This window comes from Anticarsia gemmatalis, chromosome 18 (assembly GCF_050436995.1).
Source record: "Anticarsia gemmatalis isolate Benzon Research Colony breed Stoneville strain chromosome 18, ilAntGemm2 primary, whole genome shotgun sequence".
NCBI classification, from domain to species: Eukaryota; Metazoa; Arthropoda; class Insecta; order Lepidoptera; family Erebidae; genus Anticarsia; species Anticarsia gemmatalis.
Window position 1 is genome coordinate 337,722 of NC_134762.1, and position 26,176 is coordinate 363,897.

Sequence of the window (26,176 nt, forward strand, 5' to 3'; positions counted from 1 at the left end):
AATAATATTTTTTTGGCACTCTGGAGTTTATGTTTATGACCAAGTAATCATAAAAGTGTATGCATTTATCACGTTTCAACATCTCTGACGATTATATGGCGTTTAAAATGAAATGATAAACTTTAGAAACAAAATCAATAGTCATGCCGCAGAAAATACCAATTTCTAAACGATTCCCATAACTCTACTAAATTGTAAGGCACGGTAGAAGCTCAGAAGTGACTCAACAAAGAGCGTCGTTTAAATTAAACAGTGTTATAGCTGCGCACTTGTACAGTAATCAAAACAAGAATCAAAACAAACATTTATTTTTATTCTCGGATCCCCTCGTGCCCCGTCCTCGCGTCGCGGGGAGTCAAACGTCGCTTGTTACTGTTCGTTAGCTGATGTGTTCGGCCAGTCGCGCGTAGTTTGTTTATTGTTAAGAAGGAAGTCTCACACTACGCAGATACAATGATATCTCCACTAGACCTGGTTAGTGCTTTGTTTTGTTTCGTTTAATTAAGTAAATAAGTTAGGCAAATACCTACCTATTTACAAATAGACTAACATCTGTTTTGGTATCGACCGTTTTACGAGCTTAAGTGTAGGTCTTGTTGTCGTTATGCAGTTGAGCAACGGGATAGTAAAAATATAACAGCATTATGTATGCAAAAGCTAATTAAGTTATTTATGGATTTCTATTTTTATAATAATGTATGTACTTAACTTTATAGCTAGGTATCTATTTATACCGACTGAATACCTTATATTAACTGCGTTAATAAACTTCGTGTTTCAATAACTTTTAGTTTAATTTAATAACAAATCAGTCACTTCTCAGTGTCTACTTATTTAATTGCGCAGGTACACCCAGTAGGCACTGATTGCATTTTTATACCTAATTAATCTAACAAGTGTTTTAGGTAATGTATGCAAATACTTACTTTAACTAAGGCTTTGAGAAATGTTAGCATGATTGTGTTCGATAAGCAAGTTGTAAAAAATCGCAACTAAATTTTAGCCTTGAAATATTCGCGTTTAAGGTATTTACGTAAACCGCTAGCGGTGTATCATTAATAACAAGTGATCAAGGGCACACGCCAGCCGCACGTCACAAATCACACCAAGTTGAAGTTTAACACTACGATCAATTATTTGAAGTAGAAGTCACCCTACGTCATCTATCCTATCCTACATGATGTAGGTAGCTGTAGCTCAATAGCTCGATAGATAGAGCATGGTATCAATGACTATTGAACGACTATCGAGCTCCTCTCTCAATTGAGTTGTGACACGCTTCTGTCTTCGTCTACTTAACAACTACTTATTATATTGAGTTCAAAGGTTAAAAGTTTCCATAATATAAAGGAAACAATAAATGTTCTGTTGCACGCGAATAAGCTAAAGACAACGATTATTCAAGTCCTCGGTAGTCCAACCAGTTTCTGTATAGGTACTTAACATATTCGTGGTGAAAGTGTTAGCAATAGCTAAGTTTTCAAACATTTATGGAATGTAAAGAGCACGCACGACTAAAGAAAACACCTCACTTTGATCGCGATTGCGTGCAATAAGAGTTAAAATATTTTTTTAAGGAAAAAAAGTAATTAGAAAAAGTCGAAGTGCCTAGCATTAGTAATCTCTAGTGTTAGTGGTTTTATAGCAGCTGACCTAAAGTATTATAGGTATATCTATTATAAGAATAACGAGGTCAATTAGTAAGCAATACAGATCTAGGTAATTAATAATATTCATTAACTTAATGATTCAGTGGCAGAAACTACGCACTTGCTGATAACTGGGCATTGAGTTCGATATTCGGGTCAGTCGGTTTTGTTCCTTGTTAGAAAATTGTCATTAGTCCTTTAGCCTTATACCATAGAAAACATAATAGTTTTATACTTTGCGACACAGATCTCCAAGACTTATTATTTTTACACGGAAGTTTTAGTCAGTCTGATTCCTGATATCCCATCCATGCTAATTCCGTAAGAGTGAAAGTACTTACCCTAATCTAGTTAAAGACGGTTTCGCGGCTGAACTGCTGACCCGATCTCATATCCCTGGGAAGAACAAACGCTCCTTTTACACAGAAATATGCTAAAGAGTCGTTTGTCTAGACTATCTGGCCGCCCGCGACACTGCCGGAGGCCGAAACTGTTATGTGTTAGATAGGTAATGGCACAAGGGAACAACACGATTTATTAGTACTCATACCTACAGTTCCCTCTGGAGCATATGACAATTTAGTGTTTTGGGTTATACGGGTAATCTACTCCGTGGATTCAAGAGATTATGACCGTCGAGCATTTGGTCCAACAGGGATGGTCCAGCATATTGTCTATTGCGTGCTTGGTGGCAGCCCCTTCAACATTACAAAACTAATAAGGTTTCGTGTTACTCATCTACTTACTTATTTTATGCTTATTTACTACTACTTAGTCCTCAGTGGGAGTCCCACCTGTGTTGCAGGAGGAGACACAATATCGCCTAGTTAGGTACTATCTGGTCGCTCGATCGCTAATAGCGATCGAGCGACCGATTGAATAGCCTATTCAATAATTGATTCGTCATTGAGAGTCATCAAGTCAGCTAAGTGCAGCGTCTGCGTGACTCGTGTTAGGTATCGCGTGTGTCTCGTCCACCCTCCTGACTGCACGTACAGATAACGAAGCATATATAAACTGTCTTGGCCGAAGGATGAATCCAAAGACCTCACGCTCTTGTATGTAGCCTTATGTATAAATAAATTTGTCTGTGTCTGGCATCACCGTGTACTTAGTCGATTATAAAGGAAGTCAGTGGTGCAGACGTTGTAAGGTATTTAGAATAGTGTGGTATTATTGATAGTATTGTTGTGTGATGGTACAGATGAAGCGCGTGGGCGTGAGCGGGCGGCTGGTGCCGTTCTTCAAGTGCGTGTGCGTGTACTTCGTGGCGCTGGGCGCGGGCGGCGGCAGCTCGCCGTCGGCGGGCGCCGTGGCCGCCAAGTGCGCGCCCGTGCTGTCGCTGCTGCTGGCCGTGGCGCTGCACCTCGCCGCACTGCCCTACCACAAGTCAGTACACTCAGTACACCCAGTACCCGCCGTGGCTAGACTACTCGTTACTACTACGCCAGTCACCGCGGACGTCCCGTCCTACGCAGTGCATTCACACCATTCATACCGACGATTAGATAACACTGCCAAAACAATCTGATCGATAATACGAGTATATTGTTTACCTTTACATCACAACTGCGACGATAAACTCATCGCTGTTTATTTACTTACAATGGAGATCGGAGGCGATTAAGTCGCAGTTATTGATAATTCGACGTTCTATAATTATCCCTCGTATTGTCGATGACGACGTTTCTGATGCCTCTATCCATAGTGTTTAGATTCGTATGATCCTCAGTACCGTCTCGTGAGACGAGCCGAGTCAATTTCGAGGCAGATCAGTATAGCATACCGATATAGAACAGTCGCTGGAGCTCGTCGTCTACCGGTAGACGACGAGGAGCGGCACAGTGAGTGAGGTGGCGGCGTGTGCAGGGGCGGGTACGCGCGGCGCGTGGCGGCGGGGCTGGCGCTGTCGGCGCTGGGCGACGCGCTGCTGGTGTGGCCGCAGCACTTCGTGGCGGGCATGGCGGCGTTCGGCGCGGCGCACGTGGCCTACCTCGCCGCCTTCGGGTTCCGGCGCCGCGCCGCCGCCACGGCCGCCGCGCTGTACCTGGCCACGGCGGCCTTCCTGCGCCTGCTGTCGCCGCCGGGCCCGCTGCGGGCGCTGGTGCCGGGCTACGCGCTGCTGCTGGCGACCATGGCGTGGCGCGGCGCGGCGCGGGGCCGCAAGGCCGCCGCCGGCGCGCTGCTGTTCCTCGTGTCCGACGCCATCCTCGGCTACAGCCTGTTCGGAGGCCCCGTGCCCTACAAGCAGGTGAGCGCGCGCCGGGTACGAGCACGTCTCTGTGTGTATTAGTAGACTCTAGTTGATCCCCGTGTTTGTGTGTGTGTGTGTGCAGGTGCTGGTGATGTCGACGTACTACCTGGGGCAGCTGGGCATCGCGCTGAGCGCGCTGGAGGCGGGCGCGGAGGCGAGCGCGTGAACGGCGCGCCGCTGCGTGTGGCGCCCTGCTCTCCGGCGGCGAGGAGCGCTCTCTCGTCATCTTCCTCTCTAGTTCGTAAGCTATGTACTCGCGGTATCGGTGTTGTAGTTAGACTACCCTAGATATTCTGTTACTACGTTAGTAGATAGGTATAGTATATTTTATATGAGCGTTTACAAGAGCGTCGCTCCGCACAATATTCAACGTGGTTGGATACAATCAGTCTGTGATATGTGATCGATTACTGTCTTCTTATAAAAGTTATACAATTTCGTGTTTCCTGTTACGGTTTGAGGGTCGGTGTGGGTGGTACAGTACTGACAGTACGTGTACGCGTGTGACGTCACAGTGAGATGGTTCCTGTTCGTGTGTATCGGTATCGCCGGTGCTTCGTGCGACGGTGTCAGTGCCAAAGTGTATGTCGTGGAGCGCGTGACTGGTGCGCGTCCGGTGCGTGTCCGTTGCGGGGTCGGCGCGGAAACGTGTCGGTGACGAGGTGTTTTGTTTCAAATATTCCTTCCCAGTGGGGTGAGAACAGACAGCGATCAGGTCGAGGCGAGGCTCAGACCAATCCACGTGTTCTGTAGTTGTTAAGACTGATATATTAAGTACTGCTATATGTCTAATTGTCTTCATATATTATATGTATAGTATGTATCGTATTAAAGAGACGCGTCTCGTCGCCGCTCAGCGCTCGGTGTCACTGCAAGTATGTAACATTCCATGACGTCGTAATATTTTCTTCGGTTGCATTTGATTGTTATTTCCAAGTCTGTTCACGCGACGTAATCGCACACATACTTACTAGTGTAGTGTCTGTAGTACTAGCGTAGCGGCGGCGAGCGGTGTGATGTGTGTGTGCGTGTGCGTGTGTGTGACGTCACGGCACACATCACACCACGTCGTAATGAATCTCCAGCGCTCGGCGTAGTTCGAGGCGCACTTCACACGCAGTGAGTAGTTAGACGTAGAGGTAGCGATCCAAACATATCTACTTGTTACATACATACTTGTACCCTGCACTGTACCCATGTACTACCATACCTTGTATGTATTAGTGAGCAGGCGTGCGTGTACGTATACGTGCGCAGACACGTACACGCACGCTACCACCTTTTATACTTGTAATTATTGATGTGATTTTTATGTAAACCAATATTTTATTAAATGTTATATCGTGGTGATTAGTTATACCTTTACATTATAATGTATGTGCATACAATATAAACGATCTGAACCGGTGACCCGGGTGTTTGCTTGCCTTGCCTTTTGTTCCTCCGCGCACACTGAACACGCGGACACAAATAACACACGAGCATCATATAAAAATATTTATTATAATATACTTATATAAAACTTAATTACTGTGTACAATAACTTAACAACAAGTGTGTACAACGCTAGCGTGGACCGACGCCGGGTGTCGGGCGCACCCGCGGCGCGACGGTCACACTCAGCACAATATGCTTTATATAATTCATATTTAAACAATAGTGAGGCGGCGCGGCTCCCGCGTCGCACGACAGCAAGCGTCTAGCGTGTCTGCAGGTCACTCCTACTATATACACTCTGCGGATATCCGGACCGCGCCCGCCGCCCGGCGAGTACGCGCACTACTTCGTAAATACGCGGCATCAATGTAGAACGAGTGCAAGTAGGAGGTGAAGGCCGGCGCGGTCGTGGGGCACACGTGTGAGGGGGGGGGGGGGGGCTACTCCCGGCGCAGGTTGTCGAGGCGCGCCTGCAGCTCGGCGTCGGCGTCCGAGGTGCCGGCGCCGCCCGCCACCGCCGCCGCCGCCGCCGGGGTCTTCGCCGCGCCTGATGCACAAACAATACTTTATTATCATCGTTCACTAGTAACGTAAGTACCACAAACATGTAATTGGGAAGCCTGTTATTATATCTTAAGTCTTTATTTGTTGGTCTCTATATTATCAAGGATCAGTCTCAAATCTATAATTTTAGCTAGTTTAAGTAGTGAGAGTTAAATACGCAGTATAGGCGTGGCAGTACTGACCGGGCACGGAGAGCGAGCCGGTGGCCTGCGGCAGTCCCGACAGCGTGTCGTTGAGCTGCAGCCCCAGCTCGTCCAGGATCTGAGACACCACCGCGTCGCTGCACAACACATACACATCAAACACATTACTTCACTTAATATCAACAATATGACTCAACTGACTATGTCAGAGTTGTTTATGCAGCCCGAAAGCCTTTGACGTGGCTTAACGACAGTTATCTTCATTGACAACAACGGGGACCGACTATTTACGTGCCCTCCGAAGCACGGAGGCGGTCAGTTCAGATACCGCTAGGCGGTCACGAATCTATGGAATGATCGTGCCAAGGTTTGCCTAACCCACAGACCGTTTCCTGACCGGTGAGCGCAACTGTCTATGGATGCATGAGACAAGTGCACAATGTGTGAGTGTGAGAGTGAGTGGTACCTCTCCTCCTCGTCGTCGTCCGCCTCCATGGCCTCGTCGATGGAGTCGTTCATCATCTCCTCCTTCATGTCCATGATCTCCGACTGCTTCTCAAACTCCTGCAAACGAAAATGTAAATTCATTATTACTACATTGTACAATCGTTACAAAACAAAACGGATGCATGAGATCCGTTTTTTTTTATCTAACTTTGTCTATGTAAAGCACACAAGTATTCGCTTCGTAAGGAAATCAAACTCAGACGACCATGACACTGTCAACATAGTGGTATGGGTGCACTATGTCAACTACTGCGCGAAGTGTCGTTAGAGAGACAGGCGTGTGTAAACACATTAGAGTGAAGTAGTTAGAGATGGTGGAGGTGATGGTGGTGGTGTGACGTATACCTGTAATATCTTCTGTATCTGCGGCATGTTGAGCTGGCGGTTCATGGTGGCCATGGCGCGCGTGACGCCGCGCATGGCCTGCGCCATGGTGTTCTGCGACTTGAGCGTCTGGATCTTGAGCGCCACGGCCTGGATGTTGGCCTTCATCAGCATGAACTTGCGCACGTAGCGCCGCGTGCGCACCAGGTCCTTCGCCATTATCTTCACCGCATCCTTCACACAACAACAACTCACTTAACAACACTTAACAAGTCACCTTTATTATCCTGGAGCATGACCAGTCTACCTTATAAATCTTCCGTCGGAAAATATTAGGCCAAAGCAATATACCTATCACCATGTATGTAGGAATAAAATATGCCAGTTAAATGTAGATAGTGGCAGACCTATGCAGTCACTAGGAAGATCATATTCACACTTTGACATTTTCAATATTTTTTTGTATAAAAAAAATATATTTAATTATTGCAATTAATCAACAAACTGTCACTGTGTACTAAACTTCCTTCTAGCAAGAAAAATCATAATAGACAATATCATCAAAAATAATGTTCTTTATCGGTAAAACTATTCTCTGGTTCCAGTGTGCTAATTCTTCTAATAAACTTCTAATAAAAATGTAGCAGTAACTGCAAGAGTAGTGAATACAAACCATTTGTCCTTCCTTAGCTAGTTTCTTAATGTCAGCAATAACTTTCTTCTCCTGCTGCTCCATCTTCATGCGCTCTCGGTCGAGGTCGCGCATGGCCTTGTTGAGCGCGCGCTGGTTCTTGCGCAACATCTCCTCCGGCGTCATGCGGTGACCAAATAACCACTCCATGATAGCTGCTCTCACCTGGAACCTGTAAATGTTGACTTTTTAGGTTACAGCATGACAAACTTTATAGCACTGAAATAGAAAATAGATGGCTTGTTAATAGAGGTGTCAGGTTTTAGTCTTGCATAAGATTAAAAAGTTGTTTCTAAGATTTTTTACCGATTTCATAGCTAAGAAATTTGCATAGATAAAAATATTGATTCACAAATGCTCCTGTCAACAAACAAACAAACAAACAAACAACAATAAACAGCTTAATTTTACCTATTTCATGCCTGTTTTCTTGTTGCTTATGTAGTTTACCAAAACAGCGCAGTACCTATAGCAATAGACTAAATTCATTACTTCTTTGGTCCTCTGTTAAGTGCACAGACTACTCCTATAAATAAATTCTAGTGCAGCACATGGATGATGTAATTTCCCTTTAAAATACAGATAAGAAAAATTGTCTGTATTTATGCAAAAAGGCACCATACAGCAAATACGTACTTTTGAGATATCAAAGGTTTTATACAAAAAGATGTTGATACTATCAGTTGTAGTTGGTTCTGTTCTGCTTTTTGTAAACCATATTTCTGAGGCGAAAATCGAGTCGTTCTCTTTTGTATAAGGTTTTAGACCACTTCTATATTAGTAATCCACTAAAAAGTTAAAATTTAACACGTTCCCTGCCCGCGACGCGTATGTGCGTTCTACAAAACGCACATACGCGTCAGGGGCAGCGAACGTGTTAAAAATTGTCGTGTGGTTCCATTTTGCATAAATACGGACAATTTATGTTAGTGAAATAAAGTGCATCATATCAGTGCTAGACACAGAGACAGTAATGAACAAGTAGCTGGTACCTACTACTGTATGGTTTGGTGACAGACATGTTACACATGTCACACATGTTTCACATTGTAGTTTGAATAGCATAGTGAGAAGTTGTAGAAAAGTATAAGTAATTTTATATATTCATAGTAATGAGTTGAGTTTCATATATTTAAATTAAGAATTAAAATTTTGATTAAACACTAGTTACTTTGTAAACTAATTTCTAATGTCTCTAAATTACAAGTGTGGGTGATGCTAATCACTGTAAATGAAGTTGGCATCATTAAAATAAACAATAATAGGTTCTTAATTATTATGCTGTGGCCTTGGATAGCTTGAAATTAAGAATAACATAATTATCTTTAATGTTAATTCTGGTTCTAATCACAAACAAATCTTACAGGAAAACATCTAGTAACCTCATATTAGGGGTTTTCATACCATAGTATTAAATTATTCACTATGCCATATTAAAACAATTGTTTACCTGTCGGATTAATATCTCAAGAACTTGCGATTTAGCTAAATAACAGCAAAGACAACTATTTGGAGTGATGATTCACCATCCCCTGACTGAGGTCACTCACTCAATATTTACGATGGAATTTCACACACTGTTACTCATATGATAGAAATAATATTTTTTGGGCTATCTTTATCTTCTTTTTAAATATTTTATTAAGATCTAATAAAATATTGTTTACACAAACCAAGTAGGATTTTCACAAGTCTTTATCACCGCAATGTCATTACTGTCAAGCCAGCTGTCAATGTCAAGTCAACAAAGACGTTCAAAAACTTTGCGAATAGGGAAAGTGTGTAATTAGTACAGCTGAAATTCCAAATAATAAATATTATAAAGCTGAAGAGTTTGTTTGTTTGTTTATTTGATTGTTTGTTTGAACGCGCTAATCTCAGGAACTAGGGGTCCGATTTGAAAAATTCTTTCAATGTTAGATAGCCCATTTATCGAGGAAGGCTGTAGACGTATCATCACGCTACGACCAACAGGAGCAGAGTACCAGTAAAAAATGTCACAAAAACGGGGATTTCTTTACCCATTCTCTCTTATGTGACGCAAGCGAAGTTGTGCGGGCCAGCTATTGTAAATAAAAACATGCCTTATTTTTCGATTAGATTAATACTTATCACCTATTATTTTAACCTGAGTTTTCTTAGACCAATGTGTACCTACCTACAGTTTGAAAATTTGATTTGACTTTGACATCAATTTTGACAATGACTTTTCTCAGGGCATGTAATCGCGCGCTAAGCTACTGTTTTGAGTAAACTTTGATTTGATTATAAGTCTCGTATAATAATACCGTTAGTAATGAGCGAAGATGATGTTACTATTATGGAAGTGGACGAAGCTCCACCGAAGGCTTCAAAACCAAGCGCAGGTCCAAGCGGTTCAAGTAAACCTGTGTCCCACTTGCCGTGGATCGAGAAGTACCGGCCGGTGACGTTCAGCGATATCGTGGGCAACGAGGATACAGTGTCTCGGCTGGCGGTGTTCGCGCGTACGGGCAATGCACCCAACATCATCATCGCGGGTCCGCCCGGCGTCGGCAAGACCACCACCATCCTGTGCCTGGCGCGCGCGCTGCTGGGCGCCGCCTTCCGCGATGCCGTGCTGGAGCTCAATGCGTCCAACGACCGCGGCATCGACGTCGTGCGCAACAAGATCAAAATGTTCGCACAACAAAAGGTTCACTACCATCTGTGGTTTTACATAGTTTTGTTTTTATTAAGCTACATAGAAAACATCTCAACTCAACGTCATCCTTTTGAATAATCGTTATGTTAGAACTTCAGTCATCATCATGGCTTAGCCTTTCTTCCAAGCTATGTTGGAGTCGGCTTCCAGTCTCACCGCATGCAGCTGAGTACCAGTGTTTTACATGGATCGACTGCCTATCTGGCCTCCACAACCCAGTTAACTAGGTTATAACACGATACCCTTCAGTAAGACTGGTTGTCAGACTTTCAAGCAAGCAAGTACAGCCGGGACCCACAATTTAATGTGCCTTCCGAAACTTCAGTACTCAATCAATAATAAAAAGTGACATATAAAGTGAGAAAACTTGCTTCCTATGTATGAGTGAACAAGGGTTTCACTAGTAGAAGCATATCAATATTTCTGCATTGTCCTATTCTAACATTTAAAAGGGCATAAGTTAAGACAAAAATGTGCAATTTCTGCAGCTTAATTGTTTATAGAGAAAACAAAACAAATAATAATTGACTTTAATATTGTCATTACTTTAGAAGCGTTTAGAAATGATTTTAGTTTCAAATACTTGCCTTAGGTCGTAACTTACGTCGGTCGTAAATGTTACTTTCCACTGCAAGATAGTGCTTAGAAACAATTAACAACATTTTGTTGGAAAAGGTGACACTGCCAGCGGGGAGACACAAGATGGTGATCCTGGATGAGGCTGACAGTATGACAGAGGGTGCCCAGCAAGCGCTGCGCCGCACAATGGAGCTGTACTCGCATACCACGCGCTTCGCCCTTGCTGCCAACAACTCAGAGAAGATCATTGAGCCCATACAGTCACGCTGTGCCGTGCTGCGCTACTCTCGACTCACTGATGCACAGATACTTGCCAAGGTAATATATTTCATTTAACTTGTTGATCTGTAATCATGGTGCGCTGATCTTTAGCATTGAGTTTGGTTTTACTAACTTTGTAACTATCCTTTGGGTGATAATTTGACATCAAAATGGGATAAAAAACAGAACATTTGGTATATGGTATCATCTAGCAGTTCTAGCTCAACCTTCAATTAACCTTGAGTGATAATGATAAGGAGAATAAAGCCAAGCATAAGTTATTCGGTGTATTATATAATGTATAGGTACTGGAAGTATGTGAGAAGGAGCAGTTGTCGTACACGGAGGAGGGCGTGTCGGCGGTGGTGTTCACGGCGCAGGGCGACCTCCGCGCGGCGCTCAACAACCTGCAGTCCACGGCGCAGGGCTTCGCGCACGTCAGCGCCGACCACGTGTTCAAGGTCTGCGACGAGCCTCACCCCATGCTCGTGCGCAACATGCTCGAAGCCTGCATGCGACAAGACATACACGAAGCTTACAAGGTACGGTGCGATGCTACGATTTCTCATCTCTCGCCCCCCTTTCGTGTCACCTCGTAAGACTAAAGCGTCGGCGCTCGGCAGGTGATCGCGAAGCTGTGCAAGCTGGGGTACGCGGCGGAGGACATCGTGAGCAACATCTTCCGCGTGTGCAAGACGCTGGAGGCGCCGGACGCGCTGCGCCTGGCCTTCGTCCGCGAGGTGGGCGTGACGCACGTGCGCGTGGCGGACGGGCTCGCCAGCCCGCTGCAGCTCGCCGCGCTGCTGGCGCGCTGCTGCCGCGCCGCCGCCGGCCTGGCCGCCGCCTAGTGCGCCGCCCCCACCGGCACTGTCATGCCAGACTTTATCCGTGTGACACGCGGAACGTGTACTGTATAATATTAAGTTTTCACTTTAACTACCGTTAACTGTGTGTGATACTTGGGCTATGCTCGTTTGGTGTATGTGTGTTATATTGAATTGTAAATAAATGATAATTGCATTACTCGCCTTATAATTTTACATTTTTTATCTGAAGAAAATAATACAATCGAACTGTTTTATATAAAATTTATTATCCGATTACGTTTCACATATACATTATAATTACTATTATATAAAATTCGTAACATTGTAAGTTATAAAATAGTGCGTACGATCGCATCGTGCGCACGCGATTATCTCAGTAGTGGAATGTTCACCGCGCGATCTCGATCAGTTTGTTGTGCTCCATCATGAGACTCTGCAAGACACCACATCATGCAATTGTACTCAATCATCTCGACTCTCTACTTATTCTCTTTAAACGTATTAAAATTTGGACTAGGTGTACAATAATTAGCACCAGGTATGTTATATCTAATATAATATAATGTAATATTGAGTATGTTGCTTGTTGTCGGAGAGGGCGCGTGGTGGTGTCGCTCAGTGTATGACGTGCTGCTCCTCCACGGGCACGTCCTCGATCATCTTCTGGTGCTCGTCGCTCAGCGCCTGGACACACACACGTCAGACTGGCGCCACACTCCCCCACACTCCGCACTCCACACAGTCACACTCCGCCACGACCGACACTGTCAACATGCGCCCTCTCCCAACAAGCCATGCAGTGATGCACATTATATTATAATACAATCATACATACTTATCATATTATATACAATTTAGTAACACATAGAGATCTAAAAAGAAGTATACGGAGCTGAAATTAATAAATATATTATACAAAGTAATAACGATTATTGTCAGTAGTTTCGTTAGCATATAAGTGCCCATAAACGTTATTTTCTAGTTCTAGCTAACGGAAAATTATATCTACTTTTCCTCGATTAATGTTATAAGTCACAAGTAAATGTGTTTAAATCATACATATATTGAGAAAGCGTGTAGGTTGTATGTTAAGAAGCAAGCAGTGTTAGTGTACTGTATTCATACAGCTAGTAAGGTACCTGCGGGTATTAAGGCCTGTCGGGTAATAAGGCCTAAATCACAAAAAACGTACGAAATACAGTAGTTGACGATCAAGATTACTGTCACACAAGCTCAGAGCGTATACAAGTCGCTGCAAAGTGGCGGACGCACTCTAGCACTTCTCCTCCCGCAAATATCGTCGAAATCATTCAGAAGTGCGGTTCAGCAGCACGAATTATAAAAATTGACTCTAGTAAAACGTAAGTTGTTTAGAAAATATCATATTTACAAACCTGTATTGACTGTCCGCTTATTAATTAATGTATGCTTGTCTGTAAATTACCGTTTTAAGAGACTTGTAGTTATAAAAATTATATTATTATTCTTTTCTGTAAATAGGTGGTTGGCGGATATTAAGGCCCATAAAATTTTACAATAGGCCTTATTATACTCCTATTTTTTTAACTGCTATATAAGTAGGAGCGTGTTTTTAAAATGTTTTTTAGTGGTAGTATATACGTAGTTTATATTTTCAATTTATATATTATTGTTTTTAGTGCTTACAGTCACGATGCCTCCCAAACGACCATTGTGGTCAGAAGGCGATCTGACAAAAATAAATCACAAAAAAAAATGATCGGTACTGTCATGCTTGCAAATAAGATAGAATGGATGATGCTATGAGGCAATGTTCGCGATGCTCTAAGTGGTACCACGAAGAATGTGTCGGTTTGACTGCAGAATATACTGATGATTTTCAATGTCCTGATGGATGCGAATAAGGACATTTTTTTAATTTATTAAGACTACTATGCTTTCTATTGCCTTATGTTAATGATTATTGATGTCAAGAATACTAATTTACTTAGTTTAAGTTGATTTTTGAATAGTTTATAGTATAGGCCTTTTTACCCTACCCTATTATAATAAGGCCTAAAGACAGCGTTTTTTTAAAAGTGATATAATGTTTTAGTTTTAAGCTTTAGAAGCTATTTTTTGTTTAAACTCGGTAGTAATATAAGTACATGACTGATTATTATAAAAACTGGTTGATTATATTGGATATTCTTAATTTTATTACAAATCTCCCTTAGCTAGGCCTTAATACCCGCGGGTACCTTATAGCGTCTGATCAGTGTAGAGGTATTTTAGGTGTTTGACACTGCTGAGACATTATTGATATACTGCGTTTTCGACGACTAAGTTTATATGGACATTACTCCAGCGTATGCGATGTCAATAAAGTGTCAGTAGCGGTAGTGAGGGGGCGGTAGCGGCGGTGAGCTCACCTTGAAGTACTTGACGGTCTTGACGCGCAGCTCGAGCGTGGCGTCCTCGTCGCACACGAACAGGGTCTGCGCGTGCTGCTGGAAGGCCGACACCGTCCACATGTGGTTCACGCCCTCCTCCACCGCCTTGGCCAGCGCCAGCGACTTGTGCACGCCCGTGATCAGGATCATCACCTGCACACACACGAGCGTCTCGTTACGTCACGTCCTTCTCCCTATGCCCGCAGTAGAAGCGCGAGCGTTACCTCCTTGGCGTCCATGACGGTGCCGACGCCGACGGTGAGCGCCTGGCGCGGCACCTTGCTGATGTCGTTGCCGAAGAAGCGCTTGTTGGCCTCCAGCGTGTCGTAGGCGAGCGTCTTGACGCGCGTGCGCGACACGAGCGACGAGCCGGGCTCGTTGAAGGCGATGTGTCCGTCGGGCCCGATGCCGCCCACGAACAGGTGCACGCCGCCCGCCTCGGCGATGAGCCGCTCGAAGCGCGTGCACTCGGCCACCAGGTCGGGCGCGTTGCCGTCCAGCACGTGCGCGTTGCTCGGCTCGATGTCCACGTGCTTGAAGAACTCGTTCCACATGTAGTAGTGGTACGACTCGGGGTGGTCGCGCGGCAGACCTGCCACACACGGACGGTGTTAATCCTTAATTACTAAACACCACCATGTCCACCATATCTTATACGAAATCTTTAACGATTCCCAAACTCACCGACGTACTCGTCCATATTGAAAGTGGTGACGTATTTGAACGAGATCCTGCCCTCCTTGTAGAAGTCTATGAGGCGGCGGTACATGCCGAGCGGCGTGCCGCCGGTGGGCAGGCCCAGCACGAAGTGTCGCCCGGGGCCGGGCGCGAACTGTGTGATGCGCTGCAGCACGAAGCGCGCCGCCCAGTCCGCCACCACCGACGCGTCCTCCAGGATTATTAGCCGCATTGTTTTTATTTCAACTTTACTGAAACATAACACATCACGTGTTACTGATTTGCTATTTACCAGGTACCTACCATGCGATTAACGATCGTCGTCAGGGGGATGCGCCCGCGTCGGTTCGTTTTGGCTAACAGTGACAAATTAATCAAGTCTAACATTTCACTCAACATGTTGACCATCAAGTGAAAAACACCGGCAAAGCGGAGTGCTAGAGCCTCCTGAGTTCTCCTATATTATTTATTACTAGTACCTACCTACTACATACTGTAGATACAAAGAATACTTAGTAGGTATACAGATTAATGCAAGTGTTGACAAACACCTATCGATTCCCAACCGCTAAACTCAAGTCAAATATTTGTATTTATTTACCTATGTCTTTTATATCATTTACTATGTCGTCGGTAAAGATGCTAAGTATCAGGAAAACCTATCCATAACTTGAAATTATGTCACAGTTGCTCTATTGTTGCATAATTTTCTGTTTACTTCGCAAACAATACAAGTGATTACAGAACGCAACGATTAAAGTGTTATTGGCACACTGCAGATAAAGTGTCATCGTCCCCGATATACCTAAATAAAAACATTGCTGCGATATGTTATTTATTAAATAATTTATTATATTTACTTTGCGGCACAGTCACACATCTTATCAATGGCATTTCCATATTATGTTTAATGTATACCTACGCCGTACGGTTACAGGATTCAAAATATAATTAAAACCTTAGTTACTGAAGTCGAGCCAGAAATGGCAATCGCCGTTTATCATTGTGATTGAATGATATAACTACATAACTTAGATTTATTTCCAATATAAAAAATGTAAGCTAAGTAGGTAGCTATATACCTACCTTTATGGTAGTTGTCACCAAGGCCTGCCGATAAAGTTTATGTTGTGTTGAGCTACGTACGATACCCCAGACTCCGTGATCTACGAAAGTTGGTACATGAAGTAAGGATGTGCCTAAGAAATTATTCACATTTTCTTTTTTTAAAGACATCAGTTACAGAAAAATGACGCTATAACATTGGCTGCCTACAAAAGAATGTAAAATTAAAAAAAAGTAAGTAGTTGTTTCCCGCGTAAACTTGAAATGAAAAGTTTCACCCGCACTCATCGCCAAATGTCGAGTCAAGTAAGAGTGTGAATATAAAGTAGTGTTTATCGGTGTCAGTGTTAAGTTTAAAGAAACTGAAAACTTACCGAAGGATGAAGGACAGAAAATGTTTAAAATAGGTATGTACTGTAGAAATAAATTAATGATAAGTAGGTAATTCTGTGTATAAGCGTCGCACGCAGGATAAATTCATTAAAATCGCGTGGTGAGTGAAGTGTTTGCATTTTAATTAGTATTTTCATGGAGTAGGTATATACCTACGCCACAGAATAATAAGTACCTACGCGCTGATCTTCGTGTGACCTGTTTGTGCCAACTGCCGCGGTCGGCAGGAGTGACACACAGAACCTGTTTCCTTGTCTAGACATAACAAGTTTTCACAACAATCGCTGTACCATTAGGCAATTTTGAGGATGTTATTGTTACGAAGTTCCCAAACTGAATTCTAATTTGTAAACAAAATAATTGTCTGAACTCAATAATTCGTAAGACTTTTGGACAAATTGCAGTGTTTTTTTTGTTTATTAAAGTATTTTCGGCGTTGCCAATTTATGTCAACAACCTTCAGCGGAGGTCACTCACCTCTAGGTGTGGAGGTCGCGCCGCTCTCCTGTCGTGTTCGCTATCTGCTTGATGATATTATTGGTATATGTGGTATGTGATCCGTGTGATCGGCGGTTTCTGCGGTCACGACTACGATGAACGACCGCCCACTTTGCGAACCTATTTGTTAGTGATAAGTGTTATCAAAACTCGCCTGACGTTAGTTCTCGCACGCCAGCAAATGTCATGCGTCATGCGACCGGCGCGGCGACGTGACACTACTGACAGCCAGCGCGAGGTGTTGTCGCACTACAAAACACACGTTCAGTCACACGCAGGGTACAAAACAAACACAAACACGCTTCCAATAAATGTGATTTATTTCTAGGTCAATAATACTTATCGGGAGATTATCAATAACTTAGAGACCCTAAGTTTTCAACGTAACAACTAAGTCACATGACTTTAACAAAGATCTGTGAACGAAGACAATTTTTCTAGACGCTCTCGACTCGCCTCATTGAGTTACGAGAGTCGGGGAGTTTAAAACATAACAGAATTACCTTTGTACAATTAACACAATTAGTCTTTTCAACACACTTAGAAACGGTAACTCGCCAAACAGCTTTTATAATCACATAATAAACATATTGCAATACAAAATGACAAGTGACATGACAATCTCGAGAGAGCTAATCAATTATGTTGAACTTGAAAAATTATGTTCTCCGGAGATCACGTAAGCAACATCATATAATAGCGCACAGTACCTAGCCACGAATACCTAGTATTTAATAAAATAGTTTATCTACTTATAAAAATACTTATGTGTAATATAAACGGTATAATAATATAATGTCTATTTTAAAGTATATTTATAAAATATAGATGTGGTAGTGTTGAAATAGATAATCAAGATATACAGCAAATGATTCGACGTCGTGGTGCGCACGATCACTAGCGGAGCTGCTCGCAGGTCCTCTCGTATCACAGAACTCGTACTTAGCTCCCGGCGTGCACCTCGATAGCTCCCAACTACTAACTAAACATTGTATAACAACATTTCTCGGGAATCACTTCGTTGTGGCGACGAGGTTACACCGTGTTACGACCATATCTCCCGCGCTCGACAATACCAGTGGCTCGCTCCTGTTAATTAACATAAAACTCAGTATGTGTAGCAGCCGTTACTATTCTAATTATACCTCAAATCGCCAAATTAAACATTTGTCAGTCAAACTATTAGCGCCGGAGCGATAACTTAACGCGTGGCGCTCGTGGCCTTTTCTACAACATATACAACATGTCCTTAAACAAATAACAGCGGAGCGGCGGCTCTCAGACGTCCACCACACTGCCCTAACTACCGTTACAACGATAAAAAGGAACTTTCGAGATTAGAAAACAACGTAGAGTATAGATAAAATATGTACAATATTCTCGTCGGGCGTAACTTTCTATCGAGCTCGCACCTCACCGATAGAAAATTACAACCGAAACGCGCGTATACTTTAATAAAGTCTAACTTAGTCCAATTCTTAGATCGACGAGTGAAATATTAGCACTGAACCAATATCGTCATAATAGATGAGAGTTCCGGCGCCTAGTGCGGCATGTAGCGCGGCGCCATGATGAAGTTGTGGATGGGGATGTGCGGCGTGTAGGCGGGCTCGGGCGGCGCGGGCGGCGCGGCCGGCGCGGGTCAGTCGCGGCGCGCGCGCTTGCACGGCGGCTCGCCCTCGCCGCTCCAGTACGCGTACTCCGGCAGCCACTTCACCAGCTGCGCGTCGAAGAACTCCTCCAGCCGCTTGGCGTCCTTGTAGATGGTGCTGTCCACCTGCGCATACGCACGGTCACGGTCCGCCGCGCCGCCGCCGCGGGACGAGGCGGGCGAGCGCGGCGCGCTACTCACCGGGTTGTACTTGTAGGCGTTGCGGAAGAGCAGGCGGCAGTCCGCCACGAACTGCGCCACGTGCGTGTAGCGGTGCGGCGAGCGCGGCTGCAGCTTCATGCGGATCATGTCCAGACACATCGGGCGCGAGATCTACCGATGAGACATAGTTAGCGGTGAATATTTAACGAGTATTAACGATGATTCGTCACGAATATGGATCGTGGCGCACCTTGGAGTGATAATGCAAGTTCTCGGGCGGCACGGGCTCGCGGAAGGGCAGGCTGGGCTCGTACTGGCAGTACAGCTCCAGCGTGATGCGCTCCACGAGCTTCTGCAGGCGCGGCGTGAACCCGCCGCCCGCCGCCTCCTCGGCCGGGCTCAGCTCCGCGAAGTTCACGCACAGCAGGCACTGCCACGTCTCCGTCTCGCTGCAACGCAAACGTTACACGTGCAGCGACCGAACGTACACCTCCACTATCGCATCGAATCGTTACAGGAATTAGGCGGCGGAGCGTACTCACTCGGGCAGCTTCTCAATGGTGGGTATGTGGCAGTACTGGTGGAACACCTTGGGGCACTTGTCGCAGCACATGAGCTCGCCGCCGTCCATGCACACGGCGCACCAGTCCTCGTTGGGGTCGCCGGGCCCGGGCGCGGCCTTGGGCGGCGCCGGCTGGTCCCCGTCCGTGGACGAGTGCACGTGCGGCGCGGGCGACGGCGCCGGCTCGCCGCCCGCCTCCGCCACCACCTGCACGCCGTTCGAGTCCAGCTTGGCGATGGTCGCCATCAGGTCCTGCACCGACGCCGCGCACACCTTGTCCAGCTCGCCCGGCACCGCCGCGCCCTGTCGGCGACACGCCACGCATTACTAACGACCCGACGCGCGACCACACGTCACAGAGAAACAGGTCGGCTCACGTTGAGGCTCGGGCTGGGCGTCTTGGGGTTGGTGGACGTGACGGCGACGGGCGGCGCGGCGCGCGCGCGGCCCAGCGTGATCTTGAAGTCGTGCGTGCCGCTGGACACGGCCGGGCCCGCCGCCGGCGCCTCGTAGCCGCCGTTGGCCAGCGCCTGCTGCGGGATGTGCCACTTGGCGCCGCCGGCGGCGTAGGCGGGCGGCGCGGCGGGCGGCGGCGCGGGCGACGGCGTGCGCGGGCCCCCGCTGCGGCGCCCGCAGCCCGGCGCCGCGCCGCCCGCGCCCGGCGCCGCGCCCGCGCCGTAGGCGGACGCGTTGGCGGACGCGTAGGCGCCCATCACTGTGGACACGAGCGCGGCGTGAGAGGCGGCGAGGCGGCGCGGCGGCTCGGGCGCCGGGTACTCACTCTGGTGGTAGGCGTGGTGCATGGCGAGCTGCGCCGAGTGCTGCGGGTGCGCGGGCGGCAGGGCGCGGGCGCCGCGGGACTGCGCGTTGAGCAGCCCGCGCAGGTTCAGCTCGTTCACGCCTGTGGGTGGGAGCCGCTTGCGGTCAGTTCGCGCTCTACGTGCCCGATTCTTTCGTTCGCGTTAAACGTCGGGCGGGGAGCTCGACCGACGCGCTCTCTTCGCCGAGATTGACCCGATAGACCTCGCCGAGCCGAGTGGCTTTCGATCGATTCACTATTACAAATAATATCATAGTCACCGTGTAGATGATGCGGGTGCGTGGTGGAGGTGACGTGCGGGTGTCGCAGCGGCGTGTTGTGTCGCGCGCGCATCTGGTGCTGGTGCTGCATCGGCAGGTAGGCGCCGCCCCCGGCCACGCCCCCCGCGCCGCCCGCCACGCCCCCCACGCCTCCCACCCCCGCTCCTCCCGCGCCCGCCACGAACGACTGCGGTACACACGCTCATTACAATATGAACACTATGATAAACATGAGCTGACGAAATACGAGTATCTACTGACTTACTCATCAAAAAGACACCATTAAATGTATTGAGGTACAGTTACATTGTACTCTGTAGTTCGCAGTGCATATTTCATAAAAGATTGTATATAAATAAGCAAAAATAAATTTTAAGCGACACTTCAACATACACTATTGAATATTGCGTATAATTGCACAAGACAGAATAAACAATGAGTTGTGAAATATGATTGACCATGAAAGTAAAGAATAAGGAGAGTTTTAAAATGCATCCGCGTTCATTACATCACAATGCGTGGAAAACTATACGACAACTTACCTTACTCAACTTACCTAATATAAAGGGTTTAAAAAATTACTTTCAGTGACTTCAAAATAAAACAGAAGCATGAACTTACATAATTCTTAAAATTAAAACAACTTAACATAATGATATTATACTTAATATGGATTTGAAATGTTTCATTTTATACTTTATAAATATCCGCTAGGAACAGAAACAGTAAGTAGTTGTCTGTATCACGTCATGCATTTTGTCACAATCTAACACCAATAATATACGAGTAATAAGCTCTCAACAAGCAAACAAGAAACAGAAAGTTCTGCAGATAGTTCCAGCCAATCAAAGAATGAACAGCGGGTGAGCGGGCCGTATGTCTCTCACTGGCGTGACGGGCGCGCGCCGCCACAACCACACATTCACTATGACCACTACGCCGAGAACTGACCTGGTAGCGGGCCAATGTCTGAGACATGGAACAATGTCGGGAATCAGTCGGAACGTCCTCCTTCGGTACGAACAATTTAGAAAAACGTTTCAAACGAATCTACACGGTCGGCCGTTGGTCGGCGGCGAGAGCCGGGGCTCACCTGGTGCATGGCGACGTGCTGCAGCGCCACCACGGCCGAGTGCTGCGGCGCGTGGTGCTGCGGGTGCGGCGGCTGCGGCGCGGGCGGCGGCGGCGCGGGCGGGTGGTAGGGGCCCTGCGCGCCCGGCGCCGCGCCGTCCACCTTGCCGTCCACCACGATGGCGCCCAGCCCGGCCAGCACGCGCACCAGCTCGGGCAGCTTGTCCAGCGCCAGGCTGATGCGCACGGGGATCTCGGGGTTGGGGATGTCGGCGCGCCGCGACTTGATGCGCTGCAGGTGCGCGCACACGTGCCGCTTGGCGTGCAGCACGGCCGTGTCGCTGCCCGCGTCCAGCGCGCCGTTCACGAACCCCACCACGTGGTCGGTGATGGCGGCCAGCTGCTCCAGCGCCTCTTTCTTCTCGCTCAACGTGCGCTGCTTGGCGTCGCACACCTCGTTGAGGCGCAGCACCAGCTGCTTGCCGCGCGTGTTGATCGCGTTCGTCAACCTGTCGATCGCTCAAGGTTATTGTGTGTCCGAACTGGACGGCGCCGCCCGGCGGGCTGGGGGGGGCACTCACTTGACGACGGTCTGCGTGATCTCGTGCACGAGCGCCTTCTTCTTGTCGGCGATGAGCTGCTGCCGGTCGCGGATCACCTTCATGGCCGAGCCCAGCAGCACGCGCTTGTAGCTCACCTCCGACAGCAGCGAGCCGATGTTCGCGCGAGCCTGCATCCGTCGTTTGAGTTTAGTTGTACGGAAAAATACTCTATATAAACTTTTAATATTAGTATTAATAATAGAAATTTAATTTTGTTATCGACAATATAGTTTGTCGTAACATTAGTTAGTGATGATGTTTATTAAGCTCTTTCGGGAATATCAGTGGAATGAATAAGTCGTGGAGGAAGGACCTGCGCGGCCATCTCGGTGCTGAACTGGTACTTGTGGTCGCGGTGGTGCGCCAGCTGGCAGTCGCGGCACGTGAGCTTGTCGCAGGTCTCGCAGAACAGACTGAGCCTCTCGGCGGGGTGCGCGGCGCAGAACATGTCGTGCGAGGCGCGGCCCGGCGCCGCCGCGCCCAGCTCCGCCGCCGCCTCCTCCTTCGACTTGATCGTGTGCTCCTTCGTTATCTTCAGCCTGGCGAGCACGAACACGTTCCAATTAACGAGTCACCGAGCGATCGGTTCTTGTTGCAATTCAAGTGGAAATACAATCGTATGAACGAATAAGGCGCGTGAAGGTGTAACGCGCTCGTGTGCTGACCTCTGGTGCGCGTTGACGCAGTTGTCGCAGATGAACTCGGCGCAGTCCACGCAGTAGCTGGTGGCGGGCTCCGTGTCCTCGCAGCTGTTGCACTGCTGCTCGCCGCTCATGCCGCCTGCAACACGCATACATACACACGTCAATTAACAAAACACTCCTCTGTACACGACTATTTCTTACGTCGAAATTAATAAAGTCAAGGTCACATTAATAAAGTCAAGAGATAACATTCTGACGGAATTTCTTACCTGAAGGACCAAATGTGAAACTTGTACAAATGAACAAAATGTATGTTGGACAATCTGCACATAGCTTGTAATATAATCACTACTTCTTATTTGTTAGTGTGGGCTAAATAAAATTAGCAAAATTCCATATTAATGAGCATTTTTAAAAATAACCTAAACTTAAGGATTTCATAGAAGATAAAATGTATTATGTAGTCAAAGGTCAAACAAATATCTTTATCATCTAAAGTTGACACAGTTAAGACAAAAAATTAAACATCACATTTTTAAGGAAAAATATGCATTTTTTTATGCTAGCTATATGGTTTATCTAATAAGCTGAGATTTTGTGATTCTAGAAAGCTAAATAATTGAATAGTCCTCAAATAGAAGGAGTACAGACCGTTGGTGCCGGCCTGTTCCACTGTCATCTTCTCCATGACGAAGCGCTGGTCGATCATGTTGGCGAGCTGGCACTGCAGCCGACACGCCGGGCACGTCACCGTCACGCGCTCCGCTCCTACCACAGTACAAAACTGTCAGTTTCCCACCACATTACAAACCGTCAACACAAACGCACCAAGTACATATTGAAACAATCTACTGACTCAGTGCAAAATAATTAGCGAGGCTAACGACAAGGACATTTCGATACATTTTCAATTTGTTCATGTCGTCTATATACAATCAATAGAAGCGTACCTAAAAAGTCCCTGGAGCTGGCCTGCTTCTCCTCGACCTTGGCCTTGAGGCAGGGCTCGCAGGCGGAGTGCAGACACTCCATGAGCTTGGGCGTGCCGTCGGTGAGCATGAGCGACGTGTGGCACAGCACGCAGCGCGTGTCGGCCACGGAGGCGCGGGTGGCGGACGGCGACGCCAGCGAGTCGGCGCTCGAGCCCTTACACGCGCCCTCCGCGCCTTCCGCGCTCGCGCCGCCCTCCGCGCCCGCCTCCGCGCCGCCCGCCACGCCCATGCTCACATCGGGAGTGCTGCTTACCTGGAAACAGGATATGCAACCAATATGTACACTATATATTGTACAATTCTTAAAGATTCTTTATTAAGGAAATTGCTAATAAAGTAAAGAACAGAATTTAATGCAACAATTTATTCTAAACATCTGCAACTAATGTTTGAGAGACTCATAAGGTACTTTATGAATTGTTGCTTATTGTAGAGATACAGCAATAATATAGTCCTCATAAAACCTAATGGGTGAGTGACCAAACCCTCACCTTCTTTGTCCAAGGTCACAGGTACAGTCACCCTATGTAGTGCACGGACAGTGCACGCTAAGCACAGCACAGTGTTTACATCATGTACATAGTTTATATAGTGGTAGCTATTAAGTGTTAATATAATAGTCAATCATGTAATTAATTACCTACATTCATAACTATCTAATTATCAAACATTAAATGTCTTCTAAAATTTGTAATGTAATGTCTACCTAATAAACTTAATTATGTTTTAATAAGCAGGATTAACACAGAATAAACAAATAAAACATTATATTATTAGACTTACTGTACATACAATAAGTCTAATATTATAATGTTTTATTGGTAACTGTTGGCAAGCATAAGTATCTCATTATAAAATGTTACTGATGGACATTTTTTACATAATTAGCTGACATATTATGGACTGATTACATTTATTGATTACATATATTACATACACTGACTTCCTATTATGTCAAAACTTTAAAATTGACCAAGAAAAGTTATACAAAACTGGTAATAAAAAATGTAATGAACAAGTATAAAAAAATCATATTATATGCAGTACTTTATTATTAATTTAGGGATTAGTGTTGTGGTCTATTTTTATTAGAACCATATCGATTTATGACCTTTGTTTAGAAAACATTGTATTGTACAATAACATTCTGGCTGTGGGAGCATTAAAATAAATCCTTAAACTATTTAAGAAGAATTTAAAGAGTTTAGAAAGTTCTCTCAGAGCATGTGAATTATCTGTTAAGTTGGCTCATTTACTCTCAGCCAGTATCTCATAGTTTTTAAAAAAAAAATATAATTAAGCCTATGATATGAAAGAAAGTTTTGTTCCAGAGGGTAAGAAATAAGTGAGCAGTTTCCATACCTAGTAGTTTAGAAACAAGTTATACTCAAACCTAAGTAGGCACCTAATGGATTAGAATCATATCAAGGAAATAACTGCATTATTTTTAACATGTTTATTGCACTAATAAAAACTTGTGGAAAAAATGACTATTTTTTAGTTAGTCTCAGCTACATTACATAACAACATTCGTATTTATAATTTCTGAACTGGCTGGATAGAGTAAATTATATCTCATAAGGTAATTTATTTCTGAACAAGTGTTGGTGCTTTCTTATGTATGTTCTTACATTGAGCGCGGAGCCTGCCGGCCCGCCGGGGTCGGCGAGCTCGTCGGGCACCTCCTCCTTGATGGTGACGCCGAGCAGCGGGCCCAGGTCCATGAGCGCCCGCTCTATCTCCTCGCCGCTCGGCTGAAAGTTTACGTTCTCCATTCAACTGGCTACACCGACCGCCTCACAACCATTTCACCAGCCGCCCCGACATCCCAAAGCGATGATACGTCTGAGGCACTTTCACTACACAGCCCGGAGACACTGGCACGTCGACATAGCTAATTGAGCTCCTCGATTGCGAGATGCCGCCGCACAACAGCGTCCTTCGATTCACACTGATCTAGGTACACTTCCACGTCCCAATTGCACTTTGATAATAAACCGAACGAACAAGTTTTCACTGAAACTTTTTCTCGTTTACGCTAAATCAGTTTATCAACAAAATTATCTCTAGAAATTTTAACATGCGTCCGCTCGCTCGACGACTACCAACGATCATAGACAAGAGAGATTTTTATTTGAATTTTATAGATTTACAATTAAATTAAATAACTTGTCGTGTTTGTTGGCAGTCTTGTTAACCAGTTTATAATTTAATTTTATCACATTTTTTCTATGCTATTACCTTTAAAATATTTAAAATCAAAACAAGATTATTTTGTATTCTTAATACCAATGTTTAAATCTATTGTCTATCCATGTCCTTAAATTAATGAAAGAATTGCTTTTCTAATGCTGAACTATTTAAAAACGATAGTTCAGTGATATGGATTATTTTAGTTGATATCAGTGGAATATACTAAAATTTATACGCGTATGAATTATTCCTTTT

At 45.6% G+C, this 26,176-nt stretch overlaps 5 protein-coding genes across 9 annotated transcripts; 2 read left to right on the forward strand and 3 right to left on the reverse strand.

Moving 5' to 3' along the window:
• The first annotated feature begins 248 nt into the window (after window positions 1–248).
• On the forward strand, window positions 249–5,313 carry LOC142980455 (lysoplasmalogenase TMEM86A). Its single transcript, XM_076125849.1, has 4 exons — window positions 249–474; window positions 2,854–3,038; window positions 3,519–3,900; window positions 3,986–5,313. The coding sequence occupies exons 1-4, from the start codon at window positions 454–456 to the stop codon at window positions 4,067–4,069; spliced, it is 672 nt and encodes a 223-aa protein (XP_075981964.1). The 5' UTR covers window positions 249–453; the 3' UTR covers window positions 4,070–5,313.
• A 74-nt stretch (window positions 5,314–5,387) lies between these two features.
• On the reverse strand, window positions 5,388–9,291 carry Vps2 (vacuolar protein sorting 2). Of its 2 annotated transcripts, none has more exons than XM_076125848.1 (6): window positions 9,243–9,291; window positions 7,552–7,741; window positions 6,900–7,112; window positions 6,514–6,611; window positions 6,087–6,184; window positions 5,388–5,887 (listed from the first exon to the last, which is right to left on the reverse strand). In XM_076125848.1, exons 2-6 carry the CDS (start codon window positions 7,717–7,719, stop codon window positions 5,781–5,783), a joined length of 684 nt encoding a protein of 227 aa, XP_075981963.1. In that variant the 5' UTR covers window positions 7,720–7,741; window positions 9,243–9,291; the 3' UTR covers window positions 5,388–5,780. The 2 variants fall into 2 exon arrangements, with proteins under 2 accessions (XP_075981963.1, XP_075981962.1); XM_076125847.1 differs by having other exon boundaries at window positions 9,020–9,291.
• Window positions 9,292–9,641: 350 nt separating this feature from the next.
• On the forward strand, window positions 9,642–12,127 carry RfC4 (replication factor C subunit RfC4). Its single transcript, XM_076126165.1, has 4 exons — window positions 9,642–10,243; window positions 10,928–11,149; window positions 11,398–11,634; window positions 11,716–12,127. The coding sequence occupies exons 1-4, from the start codon at window positions 9,866–9,868 to the stop codon at window positions 11,938–11,940; spliced, it is 1,062 nt and encodes a 353-aa protein (XP_075982280.1). The 5' UTR covers window positions 9,642–9,865; the 3' UTR covers window positions 11,941–12,127.
• Window positions 12,128–12,166: 39 nt separating this feature from the next.
• On the reverse strand, window positions 12,167–17,188 carry Oscillin (glucosamine-6-phosphate isomerase Oscillin). 4 transcript variants are annotated; one of them, XM_076125929.1, is made up of 6 exons: window positions 16,944–17,188; window positions 16,095–16,174; window positions 15,015–15,259; window positions 14,555–14,922; window positions 14,310–14,483; window positions 12,167–12,603 (listed from the first exon to the last, which is right to left on the reverse strand). In XM_076125929.1, exons 3-6 carry the CDS (start codon window positions 15,238–15,240, stop codon window positions 12,535–12,537), a joined length of 837 nt encoding a protein of 278 aa, XP_075982044.1. In that variant the 5' UTR covers window positions 15,241–15,259; window positions 16,095–16,174; window positions 16,944–17,188; the 3' UTR covers window positions 12,167–12,534. The 4 variants fall into 4 exon arrangements, with proteins under 4 accessions (XP_075982044.1, XP_075982045.1, XP_075982046.1 ...); XM_076125930.1 differs by lacking the exon at window positions 16,095–16,174 and having other exon boundaries at window positions 15,015–15,254; XM_076125931.1 differs by lacking the exon at window positions 16,095–16,174 and having other exon boundaries at window positions 12,167–12,352.
• Window positions 17,189–17,266: 78 nt separating this feature from the next.
• LOC142980434 (transcription intermediary factor 1-alpha-like) lies at window positions 17,267–25,844 on the reverse strand. The gene is made up of 14 exons (XM_076125810.1): window positions 25,360–25,844; window positions 23,687–23,981; window positions 23,388–23,504; window positions 22,758–22,872; window positions 22,406–22,631; window positions 22,072–22,220; window positions 21,513–21,999; window positions 20,420–20,606; window positions 20,121–20,240; window positions 19,717–20,054; window positions 19,320–19,642; window positions 19,028–19,226; window positions 18,817–18,948; window positions 17,267–18,741 (listed from the first exon to the last, which is right to left on the reverse strand). Exons 1-14 carry the CDS (start codon window positions 25,501–25,503, stop codon window positions 18,607–18,609), a joined length of 2,967 nt encoding a protein of 988 aa, XP_075981925.1. The 5' UTR covers window positions 25,504–25,844; the 3' UTR covers window positions 17,267–18,606.
• Between the last annotated feature and the right edge of the window lie 332 nt (window positions 25,845–26,176).